Raw genomic sequence first — 15,015 nt, forward strand, 5'->3', positions numbered from 1 at the left:
TATAATCACAGATTTCGCCAAGACTACACTTTAGACAAATTATATTAACAAAGACAAACAATATTTAATCTATTCTCAATTTGACCATAGACTTTATGCAATAAGAAAAGTTTGACAATAAACAAATAATATGCATGCGTGTGTGTGTCAAATACATGGTATGTAGGTGTGTAATTTTTTTCTTTATTGATTTAATGTATTTTTTATGCATTATTTAAAAAAAATATTAGCATTGTGCACTCCTTCTCTATATTCTCTATAAGTGTGGAAAATCTCATACTCCTCCGTCCGCGCAATTTTCGTAAAAATGGGTACAAAGTTTTTGCTTCACGTATTAATATATAAGAAGATCCGGAATGGCTAAAAGTGCGATGGCCAATCTCAGGAAGATATGGAAAAATCGTAGCATCCGATGTGAAACCAAAGTGCGCTTGGTGCGGGCACTGATCTTTCCCATATTCCTCTACGGGGCGGAGACATGGTGCATAAAAAGCCGGGATATCAAAAAAATCGATGCCTTTGAAATGTGGGTGTGGCGGAGGATGCTGCGAATACCGTGGACTGCCATGCGAACAAACGAGTCCATTCTAAGGCAGCTAGACATCCGAAAAAGGCTCTCTTCCATCTGCCGGGAACGTGTTATGAGCTTCTTCGGACACATCATGCGGTCTCCCAGACATGAATTAGAGAAGCTCATAATTACGGGTCGAATAGAAGGCAAGCGCGCCGTGGGCAGAACACCAGCCAGATGGTCAGATCTAGCAAGAGAAGCACTCGGTGGTAGTCTGTACCATGCAGTCCATGCCACCCATGATCGGGCGCATTGGAAGTACATCGCATGTGGTCGCGATCCTCAGTAGTGAGGGAACGATATAGAAGAGATTAATATATAGATTATGTAGATCTTACTACTGCGTATATAGAAGTGGATCGATCGATGGTTGACCACTCATATCTTTTGATCAATAGCGGGAGAGGTGTAGGCTCAGAGACTTGTCAGTTTCAATGTACTTTATACCGAAACTCATTAGGGTCGTTTTGGAAGCGTTCCTATTCTTGAAGTTGTATGGCGGGGTCCAGTTTATAAAGAACCGAAGAAGGGTCGGGAAAGGTCGGTACTAAACAGGCACCGCGTTGTCACTATTGACGCTTTACAAAAACCCTTCTGAACGTCGATACAAGTGTTGAAGGGATACTAGATGGGTCAGTGGAAAAACGAAATTGAAACCGTATTTTGCTCGTATAAAATGCTAACGGTTGTCTGATGGGTTCAGAGTACCTTATTTATATCTGCGTTTGTCGACCGATTACCTTTTTTTAGTGTCTACCTGGACGAATTATAGTGTACAAATAATTTGGAAACAATGGATATATAGGTACCTATACTATATGGCTAAATAATATATTATTTTATTATATCGAGGGCTATTTGTTTTAAGCAATAATTATCTTTGTAATTAAAGATCGGCTTAGCATCAACAATTCGATGTTTTTAATTGAACTTCAATTAAGTTTAGCCCATTCAAATAGTTAGAGGAGTTTTTTGTTATGATATTTTTTCCCAAATTTTAAACTTTAAATGGCTCTCAGTAAAGTTGCAAAAATGTCGCTTAAACCAAATAGTCTTTCATCCCTCGATATTATAATATACATATGTATATTATTTGAAACTTTTTAGTAAAAGCCGCTTTTTTGTTTTTTGTCTTGGACATTGATCAATACTTGTCTAAGTCTAATAACTAAATTTTTTTTTATTGCTAAGATGGGTGGACGAGCTCACAGCCCACCTGGTGTTAAGTGGTCACTGGAGCCCATAGACATCTACAACGTAGATGCGCCACCCACTTTGAGATATAAGTTCTAAGGTTTCAAGTATAGTTATAACGGCTGCCCCGCCCTTCAAACCGAAACGCATTACTGCTTCACGACAGAAATAGGCAGGGTGGTGGTACCTACCCGCACGAACTCGCAAGAGGTCCTACCACCAGTAAAGTAAGTCCCATAGTTCGAGTCTAAAGTAGCTGTAAGATTCTCGTATAAGTTTGTCAATTAGAAATAGGTGTAGGTATATTATCCAAATGGTTTCCCTGGCAACAGAGAAATGGATTAAAATTGTCTAAAATATAAAGCTTAATAATATAAATTCGTGTATTTCTTCCGTATCCGTCCATCACCACACGAGAAAAGCAAAGTAGCGGTAAAAACTTGACAACATACCTGTTCTACGGAAAAAAAACAGGATTAATTGATAAATAACCTCATAGAAGTCGGTTAAAAATAGGGTTATTTCTGACTATAATACGAGTGAAAACGCAGGCAAAACTATTATAAAATTATTAATACATTTTTAAATCCCAAAAGCGTTAGTTAGTTAGCGAAGTTAATTTAATTATTTAAATAATAGAAAAAATATTATTATGCTTTTATAGAAAATCCAACTAAAAAATAGATTTTTTATAATAAATTTGAATTCAAATTTGTGTAAGAAAAAATGATTTTATTGTAAAAAAAAGTATGGGGTGCTTTTCAGGATATTATCAAAATAACCCTTCTACTATCATATATATTCATAAAATATTTATAACTATTGATCCCATTTTATTTATTACATATTAAATTTTATTTTCTATTTTTTGGTTGGATTTTCTATAAAAGCGTATTTTTTTGTTTTTTTAAACTATTATTACCTAAAATCAACGATTTTCAATAAAATTGAGCCGTTATTGATGTTCATTATAAGTCGGTAACTTATCCGAGAAATGAGGAATTCAGGCGTCTGCTGCCTCGCTCGGATAAGAAAGCCTGCGGTTCTCAGGTTCCCTATCCGAAAATTTCATCTGAATCAGTCGGTAACTTATCCGAGAAATAGGTGATCCTGGTAGTTTCCCTTCTTGGTCTTAACGCAGACACTCCAGGTCTCAGGAAAACAAAAAATCGCTAATCCTGATGAGCCTACAAAATGTTTAAAATATTGAATTGTCATCGGTCCTTAATAAGTATGCCAAGCTTCGAGTTAAGCCGACGTTTTGAAGGGGGTCTAAATCATGTTCAAAGATTCCGATACATACTAACATACGTGTATGAAGCTAATAAAAGCGTATTAAAAAGGTAATACATGAGTGATCCATTTAATTTTACCCGAAGTGTACGATGAGTAGACGGTCCCCCGCTCTTTTGTCGAGAGCTCACAACTCGTGCCGATAACTATACTTTATTGAATACTAGGTGACCCGGCAGACTTCGTAGTGCCTCAATCGATAATTAATAACTTTATTTAATTCCGAGTATTTTCATATTTATCTACCTTTTAAACCTTCTCTGGACTTCGACAAATAATTCAAGACCAAAATTAGCCAAATCGGTCCAGCCGCTCTCGAGTTTTAGCGAGACAAACGAACAGCAATTCATTTTTATATACATATTATATAGATTAGGCTTCACCGCTATAGCTCTTTCAGTTCCTAGAATATCATTACCAAGAATGCTACCGCTTCCAGTGAATACACTTCATTGTATGAAGTTCCTACAAAACGTGGATCTCGAACAAGGTCAAACGAGCACCCTTTGAAAATCCGGCGTTTATCTTGTCAACGAAATTTTAATCCGTAATGGAATACGCAGGAAGTTCCGAAGGGACCGAGGGAGGCCGTGGGTCCATTCAACTGATTTTTTGTGTACCCTCACGTCAAAAGCGTTTTCGATTTTTATTGAATGGAAATTCAATTTTGTTTTGCAGTAACTATTGAATACTCTGAGGAGTTAACAGTCATTAACATCATCATCATTCTTTCCTATTACCCTCTGCTGGGGTGTAGGGCTCGAATCAAATCCTTACATTTACATCGGTCTTGGGCAGTCTGTTCTAGCTCCTCCCACGTCATGCCCAAGACATCTAGCTCCTGCTCCAACGAGCAAAACCAAGTTGTTCTGGGGCGGCCTATCCTCCTTTTGCCGGACACTTTCCAGGTCAGTGCTCTCTTTGACAGGTGGGTATCGGGCTTTCTCAATATGTGACCAATCCAATGCCACTTCCGCGTAAGGATCTCCTACTCCATTGGTGTCTGCTTGGTGATTCTCCGCATCTCTTTGTCAGTAATCGTCTCAGGCCAAAAGATTACCAAAATCTGACACAGGCACTCATTAACAAGCACTTGAAGTTTTTTTTATCAAGTCCTTGCGAACAAACAAGTTTCGCTCCCATACAGCAATACAGACTTTACATTTGAGTTGAAAATCCACACCTTTGTTCGTCTCGTTAAGGTTGAGGAACTCCACACTGGCCTAAGTTGACTAAGCAGTCATTACTTGGTTTAGTTTATTTTTCGGCTTTAAAGATTAGTAAATGGTTACCAGAGTACATAATCATCATGAACATTAGTGCTGCGAATCACCTTGAGACAAGAGCTCCAAGTTTCAATTCCATTATAAAGCGGATTGTCCACCCTTTGAACCAGAAGGCATAAATGCTTCATGGCAAAAATAGGCTTAACGGTCGTAGCTCTCTCTACTGACTCGCAACATATGTCCGCCAGCATCAATTACGCAAAATTTATTTAAAAAAAACCCGTTTTTTTTATTTACCATAGTTCCTTTATCTCGGAGGTCGTGTATGTGAGCACGTGTTGAGTAGTTCATTAACTTGTACATGAAGCTAATAGTCATTCAAGCAACAGCAACAGTATTCGTCTCGTTATTTCTTCACTGTCTAACCAAATAGAATGTTTTACAAACGAACGTCTTAGGCGCGCGATATTTGTTGGCGGCTTAAGGTGAACTGCATTAATTACGCGCCAATTATTTTACGATCAGCACAAGTGCGCCATATCATTACTGTTTAAATATTATCAAATGCATTTTCGATTACCTGTTAGTTGCGCTTACAGTGCTCTGGGTTCGAAACTACGTAAACATATTATATACAATATTATTGTTCTCCGTAAATCATTCAGCCTAACCCATACACCAGTCCGCTAAGTTTCTCGCCGGATCTTCTCAGCGATGCATTCGCGAAGCAACTGCTTTTAAGTTGTGAGGTCTCCTTCGGAAGCGCTCGGGCAGCTGTTAGCAAATCCAACCCCTCCTGGCTGAGCCTTTCCTCGCCCACCTGTCCTGATCAAACTGGAAAGGCCTCAGGGCCATCAGTAATACTTAAAAAAAAAAGGATTAGAAGCGTAGCTAAAAATCTAGAGCGACGCGTGATTCAGTAATGTGTGTGAATGATTCGTTTAAATGACGACGGTATTGATGGCACTGCGACAATCAACTTCGCTACGTAACAACCTATTGTCATCATTGTCCTTTGGGGATTCCTGTTAGTTGAAGTTGACCAATGAGATTGACGTTTCATGGTTTCATTTTAACCGCGAAAATATATCAATTAAAACTGCTACACTCATGAAGTATTTTCTCTACACGAACGATACAGAACTCGCCTCCTCCAGTCAAGCCGCCAAGCAGCTATGAGTCCTTTTCGACGGTCAGTCTTGTAGGAAATTGCTCATTTCTCATGTGGACTGTGCACTTACATCGTGCTGCTTATATAGGTACTCCTTCTTCTTCACGCTTCGGTTTCTTCTATACTGAGAGCCGTGACCACCTTCTCGCAAGAATTCTGGATCTGGATATTCTGGATCATTCCACGCCGTTTCTATCTGCCGCCGAGTGGGGATCTGGTCAGTCCAACGTGTCTCGTTAACCACGTCCAACTTGGTTAAATACCAGGTGATCACAGAGGCAGTTAGGCCGTTACCGCAGAAATGACAAGTAAATAATTATAACACAAATAAATATACTTATCACGTTTTTTAAATGTCTTGTACATAAGATTTAAGTCGATATGTCATGAAGATACATTTTAGAAGACGAGTTAAAATCATCAATGATGGTTATAAAAGAAGCATATCAGTAATAATGACCAGCAAAGAGTAATAATACCTCATATTTACCAATTAATAACAAAGCATTGTGTTATCCGAGTTTTGATAGTCGCTGTGTCAATATCGTTGAGGGTGTTAAGGAAATGTTTCATTGAAAACCTCTCGGGTCTCGCACGAGGAAAATGCTCTCGGAGTAACCACTCAGTCGACGGCTAGATACCGCGCAGAATAAACGTCTAGGCCGCGACAAGCACGCGAATTTTACGATTGACAATAAATAAATGCTTCCATAAATATAATAAAAATGACTGAACAAAAGAATTTAGAAGTAAGCGGTAGCGTTATGGATGGGATAACCGAAAAAGGAATGGCTTTAGATTCACCGAGTAAAAAGGGAAATGTTGAATACATCGCGTACCCCATACGTTGGTTGGTCTTGTTTATTTTTGTTTTTTATTCCGCTTCGAATGCCTTCCAATGGGTTCAGTACAGCATCATTCAGGATACGGTCGTGAAATACTACGGAGTTCCAAGTATTATGGTTTATTGGACCTCAATGGTCTACATGGTGACTTATATACCCCTGATCTTTCCGGCTAGCTGGCTCTTGGATAAAGCGGTGAGAACTTTTATTTTATTTTCAATTTTAGCACGCATTAAATATTATTTTAATATATTTCATAAACTCTCATTCTTATTAACAATAAAGCTATATGTTATGACAATATGTTATTCACACTATGTTGGATTTAATCTTTAATTAGTTACTAAGCAAATAAAGTAACGGCGCCGTGTGTAAAGAGATCACTGTGGTCCATAGACATCAAGTATGGATGCCACCACCTAACATGAGACTAGAGGTCAAATATACTAGAAAAAAATGTGTAAAGATCCGATTATGTAGAATGACCATTTACCACTCAAAGTAGATTAACTAAAGATTACGCTAAGTAATACCGACAAATCTTTTGTAATCCACGTGCATTTGATATATTATTATCTATATAATAATTAATATGCATATTTTTATATTGTTTGTCATTCAATTGTCATGGTATTTTTAATTTTCACATCCATCATCGTACAGTATTAATGTTAATTACTTTTATGTACACTAACAAATAGCTGTACCTGTTTTATTTTCTTTAATAGAATTTACTAGACTTAATTACTTGTTACTTACACTTTACATAGTATGAGAATGTTACAATGTTCATACAAAAACATTGAACTGGTAGATTGTTTTGTTTTCTTTTATTGAAGCCAGCCAGATACGTCTTGTATCGTGTAACATATTTTGAAAAACTAATACTTTAAGCTATACAAAAATAAGGCTTATAAATAATAACGTTGATACAAAAAAACAATGTTTTGATTCAAATTGTTTGGAAATTTCATTTCAGTTATCCTTCGAATACCCTACAGAAGTATGTTGACCTAAACTTCATTAGTGTTTACCAACGATGTTAGTCTTCCTTCTCTTCTCTCAAAGAATTAGCTTAGAAATGTTGATATAAATACATACTTTTTTTCATTGATTTTGATAGCTTGGATGAGCCCTCGATCTCGCCTGATGTTCTCAGTGGGTCGCGTTTCCTTTTTTTTTTGTAAAGGAACGATCGCTGGTGAACCTGAGGCCTTTCCAGTTTCACCAGGACATGTGGGGGGCAACGGCTCAGTCAGGAGGGGTGAGATTTGCTAACAGCTGTCCGAGCGTCTCCAAATGAGACCTAACAAGTCATGATTAGCTGCTTCGCGAATGAATCTATTACCGGATCGGAATCGTAACCTGCTGAGAAGATCCAGCGAGAAGCTCAGCGGACTGATGCTTAGGTTAGGTGGGTCCCGTTTCCGATCCGCTGGTAGATTCTGCAGTGCTTCGTAGAATCACAGGCTCACCGGTGCTAGGACCTCTTGTGAGACAGTACGGGTAGGTACCACCACCCCGCTTATTTCTGCCGTGAAGCAATAATGCATTTCAGTTTGAAAGGCGGGGCGGGGCATATTGAGACTTTAGAACTTATATCTCAAGGTGGGTGGCGCATTTACGTTGTAGATGTCTATGGGCTCCAGCTACCACTTAACACCAGGTGGGCTGTGAGCTCGTCTACCCATCTAGACAATAAAAAAAAACTTTCGTTGTACATGTCCACCTATTTATGCAACAAAAAAAAACATTAAAAAATATCGTAACACGTGATTCGCTCAGAGAAGGCAGGAAGAAGGCGATGACACGTGAGGCATCACAAATTTTCCGCGCACCTTATGCTGATAGCCTTGAGAGGCTATATCAGCGTAACCTTAGCTAGTAGGTGAGCTCACGGGGCTCAAACCGGAGTGATGCTAGCACTGACCCTAGCAAGAGCAGTGCTTCACAGAATCTACCACCGGATCGGAAACGCGACTCACTGGGAAGATCCGGCGAGAAACTCAGTGGGCTGTGTCTATGGGTTAATTCGCTCGTCGAGCCCTTCGTCGCAAGCGAATGGTTCGACGAGGACGGTAACCGGTGCTTGTGGTAGGTACCTAAAAGGACCGTTAATGGATCAGGAGGATCCGTTATGACGTGTTACGTAGAATAATGATACCTCTAATACATAACAATTACAGTAGCAAATCGAAATGATGAATTTGAAAACTGAGTTTTCGGGAAGATGTCACAACTAATAAATCCACAAATTTACTATTAAATTTGTAATATGATTATGTAGGAAACGGAACATTATAACGTGCGAAATATTTATACGGTCGTAGAAAATGATGTTTGACACCGATTGCCAAATTTATTTATAATAGAAAGTTTTTGCCACAACACCAAATGAACGGATCTATCTGTTTAAGACCAGTATAAGTTAATGATATTATTATTATAGACAGTTTTTTTTTAAGCTGTCGAGTTTTAGACACGATTTTTGCGGAAAAATGGTAATCAATGAAACTGAAATATTATATTGTATTATTTTATATTGCAGATAGATCTAACCGGTATGACCAGCGTAATAAATATGCGAAATTTCATCTAACCCAATCTGGCATTTTGCGCGATTGAATAACAAACATAAATGTATGTTTGCCCGTACATGGTATGGGAATGTGTGATATCATAAATAATACGTATAATTTCGTATTTATTATATGCCTTATACCCTAGATGGTTAAAAGACCTTACAATCTCTCTAGCCAAATAGCCACTAGGGAAGTCGTCGTGGCCTAAAGGATAAGACGTCCGGTGTATTCGTATCGAGCGATGCACCGGTGTTCGAATCCCGCAGGCGGGTACCAATTTTTCTAATGAAATATGTACTTATCAAATGTTCACGATTTACTTCCACGGTGAAGGAATAATATCGTGTAATAAAAATCAAACCCGCAAAACAATAAATTGCGGAATCACAGGTGGTAGGACTTCTTATTTCTCTATGTATCTCTTATTTCTGCCGTGAAGCAGTAATGGCTTGAAAGGTGGATTAGCGGTTATACTATAAAAACTGAGACCTTAAAACGTACTGGTGGTAGGATTTCTTGTGAGTCCGCACGGGTAGGTGCCACCACCCTGCCCATTTCTGCTGTGAAGCAGTAATGCGTTTCGGTTTGAAGGATGGGGCAGCCGTTGTAACTATACTGAGATCTTAGAACTTATATTTCAAGGTATTTGGCGTATTTACGTTGTAGATGTCTATTGGCTCCAGTAACCGCTTAACACCAGGTGGGCTAAGAGCTCGTCCACCCATCTAGGCAATAAAAATAAATAAGATACTTACCTTGTAGATGTCAACTCATTTAAGCAACATAAAAAAAACAATAAAAAAATATATCGTAACACGTGATTCGCTCAGAGAAGGCAGGAAGAAGGCGATGACACGTGAGGCATCACAAATTCTCCGCGCGCACACTCAATTAACCCGTGCTTAGTCGATGTAAATCAGTCTTGCATTGTTGTTAGCGTTTACTGTCGAAACCAGTCCAAAGAGCAAGAACGTTTTAAGAAATTATTATCCGTTTTTTAATACAATGTAGGTAGTTACGGCCTTCCATTTTTTTTTTATTGCTTAGATGGGTGGACTAGCTCACAGCCCACCTTGTGTTAAGTGATTACTGGAGCCCATAGACATCTACAACGTAAATGCGCCACCCACCTTGAGACATAAGTTCTAAGGTCTCAGTATAGTTACAACGGCTACCCCACCCTTGAAACCGAAACGCATTACTGTATCACGGCAGAAATAGGCGGGGCGATGGTACCTACCCGTGCGGACTCACAAGAGGTCCTTCCACCAGTAAATTGTATGTGACGATACATTGTATTTGTTTTAAGCTGTTAGGTTTGTGTGAGTACTAGTTAATAAACTAATAAGTATAAATAAAAAACTCGTAGCTTTAAAAGGTGTATCAATTCAATAAGGAAACTTTTTCCGCCAATGAAGCCGTTGACAACACAGAACACATAATCAGTCCCACGATATGCCCCTCTTCAAATCAGGTTTGTTAGGTACATTAAGTTGTTTATGGACAACGATCACTATTACGATTGACTCGGTGGCGCAGTAGTTAGCTGCCCTGACTGTTGCGCCGAGGGTCATGAGTTCGATTCCCACATCGGGCAAGCATTCGTGTGATGAAGGTTTGTTCGCTCTTTATGTGGTTGTTTATAATCTATATATGTATAATATATAAGTATGTATGTCAGTCTCTGGTAGACATAACACAGGGAATCCTTATTTGGGGCCGGATGACCGTGCGTGATTTGTTTTCACGTTATTATTATTACCTTGGAGAACGCTACTGCCCAATGTTATAAATTATCTGAATTGAAACCTTAAGGTATCAGCGACTTCGGTTGGAATTCAATTATTGGCCGAACACTTGTTTTTACCATCGCACCGCTCGCCATCGGAGTAGAGTTCATCCATACTACCTGGAGCCACTGCGGTCATCCACAGTGCTTTTCCAGAGATCATTTTTGCCACGTACCATCCGGCTTTGGAATGAGCTCTCCTCCACGGTGTTTCCCGAGAACATGACCTTCTTCAAACGAGGCTTGTGGAGAGTACTTAACGGTAGGCAGCGGCTTGGCTCTGCCCCTGGCATTGCTGAAGTCTATGGGCGACGGCAACCATTCACCAGCATGCGCTGAAAACAAAAAAAAACAAAAAAAAACCATTAGTTTACAGTGAATAAACAAAACGATAAAACGTAAAGGTGTTTTTAATCGATACAGCTATTTACACCCAAAGATAAACATTAATTAAGTTCTCGTCGCTTTCAAATTATTGGTTTATCGAGCTGCACTGGTAGCGTCACGACACGACTGGCACTATAATAATAATAAATAAATAATAAATAAATATTTACTAACAATCACGCCACGTTAACTGGTCCCGTGATAAGTTCGTAAAGAACTTGTGTTACAGGTACCAGATAACGGAAATAAATGTAAGATTTTTATTATACACCTACATATATTTAATATACATCCATAACCCTGGAAAAGACAATTATATTTATCATACAAATATCTTCCCTTGGCGGGATTCGAACCCGCGACCCCCTTGTGTAGTGACCATGTCACTTACCATTACACCAGACGGTCGTCAAAACTATAAACTATAGTTCGAACTATAGTTCGAATAACCACTTGCCCTAATCTTTAATTTAATAAATTAAAGGGTTTTTATTCGTTTTGCTAGCTGTAGGTACTCACGGCCTGTTTGGTGTTAAGTGACATGTATTATTCATTGTGCCGGGTAGCCATCATATAACACAAGATATTTGACACATGCCTGAATCTCGCTTACGACATTTTCAAGATAAGCTTGCATATATTTATACAAGTCCCGAACAAACATTTCGAATATTAGTACTGGTGGTAGGACCTCTTGTGAATCCGCGCGGGTAGGTACCACCACCCTGCCTATTTCTGCCGTGAAGCAGTAATGCGTTTCGGTTTGAAGGGCAGGGCAGTCGTTGTAACTATACTTGAGACCTTAGAACTTATATCTCAAAGTGGGTGGCGCATTTTACGTTGTAGATGTCTATGGGCTCCAGTAACCACTTAACATCAGGTGGGCTGTGAGCTCGTCCACCCATCTAAGTAATAAAAAAAGAAGATCTTCCCTCCGTCGTTAAAACCTGCACACTCATAACAAAATAAAACGTGAATGCTACCTCCCAAACTCAGCTATGAGGTCGAGCCCTAATTAACATAAACCTCAAACGGGAAAGCGGAAACCGGCAAGATAGCGATGCTAGCCTACGCGGAGACTCATAGTGCGCCTTGCAATATACTCTATACATAATACTCTGAGAACACTGCTATCATTCTCCAGTGAAAACCTTAGTCGGGTCGTTTTAAATTTTGCGGCCGAAAAAGTAACGATTTCGTGAATTTAAACTTTCCCTAATTTTCCATTATTTTTCGTATTTAGGCATGTTCAGAATAAAAAATGCTTCATCACAATCAAGTCCATCATTCATTCATTGATAATATTATATGTGATTAACTCCTGATATAAAAGTGTTTACGAATATGTATATTGTTATAGGACCACGTGCCTGTTGTCATGACAACAAATTTACTGTACTTATAATTACGGTAATATTAAGGTTATGAGAATTAAATCAAATAATTCGCTTTTGGCCCCAAATTTGAAAACGACCCAGTAGTTACTTACGTCGTCCAGAGCAAAAAAATATATTCAAAAGTAACTGTATTATGTTTAGTTTACATAGTCGACTTGGACACGAGAGCATATGAAAGACTCAAAGCACGTATGTTCATTGCATTCAATAAAGATAACGCTAAGATTAGTGGTGACATCGTAATTGTAATTTTATAAATATTTGCGTATCCAGCGTTTTGCTATTTTAAGATATAGCAGTACTGGTTATTTAGATAAGTAATGCGCATCTCGGTGTGTTAAATACGCGATGACGGTATGCAAATAGGCTTGAGGCCATGACCAGATTCGCTTGTTTGTCTCAAAAATTTACAGTAATACCTAGTTAGGTTGTTATTTAAGAAATGTCAATATCTATATTAAATATTAATACGTGAAGCAAAAACTTTGTATCCCTTTTTACGAAAATTGCGCGAACGGAGGAGTATGAAATTTTGCACACTTATAGAGAATATAGAGAAGAAGTGCACAAAGCTAATATTTTTTCAAAATAATGCATAAAAGATACATTAAATCAATAAAGAAAACATTACACACACTACATACCATGTATTAGACGCACACACGCCTGCATACTATTTATTGTCAAAATTTTGTTCTTGGCGTCTGTTGTCAAATTGAGAATAGATTAAATATTGTTTGTTAATATTTTTTATAGTGTAGTCTTGGGGAAATTTGTGATTATAGAAGTATAAAATACAATCATTATAGTGTACAAACTTACAATTCCAATTAATTATAGTCGAATTTCGACTACTGTGGGACCTCTAGTTAAAGTAACAGGACGTATCGTTTTAGACTGCTTATAGTTCGTGACATACATCTTATTGCTGGACCGTTCTACTTATTATAAATTGGGTTTCCTCGGGTTTTTCGTTTTTACGTCGTAGTATGTATTAAATTAGAAAAAATGGTATCCGTTTTGCGGGATTCGAATACCATTGCATCGATTAATACGAATGCACCGAGCGTCTTATAATTTAGGCCACGTTGACTTAGAATTAATACTATTTCAATAATCTATCTTCTTCTTCTATTTTCTTCTTCTGTATATTTATATAAAAATGAATTGCTGTTCGTTAGTCGCGCTAAAACTCGAGAACGGCTGAACCGATTTGGCTAATTTTGGTCTTGAATTATTAGTGGAAGTCCAGAGAAGGTTTAAAAGGTAGATAAATATAAAAATACTCGGAATTAAATAAAAATAACAATTTTGCTTTTCCTTTGATGTGTCCCCCGTCGGATGGATTCCTTAAGTTTGTTTTAAGTTTATTTTATACAAAAGTTTAGGTCTTTTATTTATCGATTGAGGCACTACGAAGTCAGCCGGGTCAGCTAGTTTAAAAAAAAAAAATTCACTATTACAAGTTATTTCACTTATGTAGGTTATGGCATCTCACTTAACTGAAAATTTTCACGAAATCTCTATTTGATACTTCCTCTTCATCCTCTGACGAATTTGATACAGCTGCTCAAGACGAGCGAGGCTGAGAGAGAGAGAGAGAGTATTCTTTATTATACACCAAAAAACAAATAAACAACATGGACAAGAATCATTTGGAAACGAATTACGCGCGAATTACGAACTACGGCTTCCAGGTTTTTCCAAACGATAGGAGCAGGTTTGACAGTCACGAAACACTCCTTCTTCCTCACACTCACCATGGATTACGAACTGTAGCAGGACGTATTTTGAATTGCTCATTCAGTCTTCCTGATTCTCTAACTTTTGATTCTTGATAGTGTTGAAACTAAAGCAAGATTGTAAATGATCAATAAATCCTGTCCCCTCGCTTGGTATTAAAATATTCTTAACCTAGCTTCCCGGTCAATTGAAACCATTCAACGGCTCCCCCTCGCTATGGCAACGGGCTGATCTTTATTCAGGGTCAGCGTGTGACTGCTTTTCCCCTTCAACTGGAGTGTTAAATATTTGTACCGCAATTAATATTTTTTTTCTTTGGATGGATAGACGAACACACTATCCAACTGGTAGGTTAGTGAATTACATTGACATTGATATGACAACGTAGATGCTGTCGTGAATCTTGTGACGTCAGGTTGAGTCCCTAATTGTTTTGTTCAATGTTTATTCCACCCTTCAAGATACAACGTCTCTCGTTAGAAATAGGAAAAATTGTGTTGCATACGAATGCCGACAATTATCATACAAATTCATTTTTGGGGGAAAATGTTTTGTTCTAGGATTTTATTCCTTCAGCAGTGAAAATCATTCATGAAAACGTTTTAGATAGGTATGTGGTTGGAGAAATTGGTACGTTTGTGAGGATTTAAGCCTTGAGGTGTGATGAGTGAGCCACGCTTCTTGACCATTGGGTGATAGCTTTGTCAATTAATTAAACCTACCTCAATGCGGTGCGCGAACTACGTTAATACTTTACACAAATATTCCGCCGGAGCCTTTGTTTAAAACATCTCATACGTCATCTGACCACACTTCC

General features: G+C 38.3%; 1 protein-coding gene across 2 annotated transcripts in view; it reads left to right on the forward strand.

Moving 5' to 3' along the window:
- HisT (Histamine transporter) overlaps nt 1–15,015 on the forward strand; it is a 77,901-nt gene that overhangs the window by 24,065 nt on the left and 38,821 nt on the right. Inside the window, exon 1 of one of the 2 annotated variants that reach the window (XM_028178343.2) lies at nt 6,062–6,495. The exons of the other annotated variant lie outside the window; for it this stretch is intronic. Coding sequence (XP_028034144.2) covers nt 6,181–6,495 — 315 coding nt within the window. The 5' untranslated portion in view covers nt 6,062–6,180. Of the gene's footprint in view, nt 1–6,061; nt 6,496–15,015 lie in introns of those variants that run through there. 2 annotated transcript variants of the gene reach the window in all.

Source organism: Bombyx mandarina, chromosome 05, assembly GCF_030267445.1.
Source record: "Bombyx mandarina strain Sakado chromosome 05, ASM3026744v2".
Taxonomy (NCBI): domain Eukaryota; kingdom Metazoa; phylum Arthropoda; class Insecta; order Lepidoptera; family Bombycidae; genus Bombyx; species Bombyx mandarina.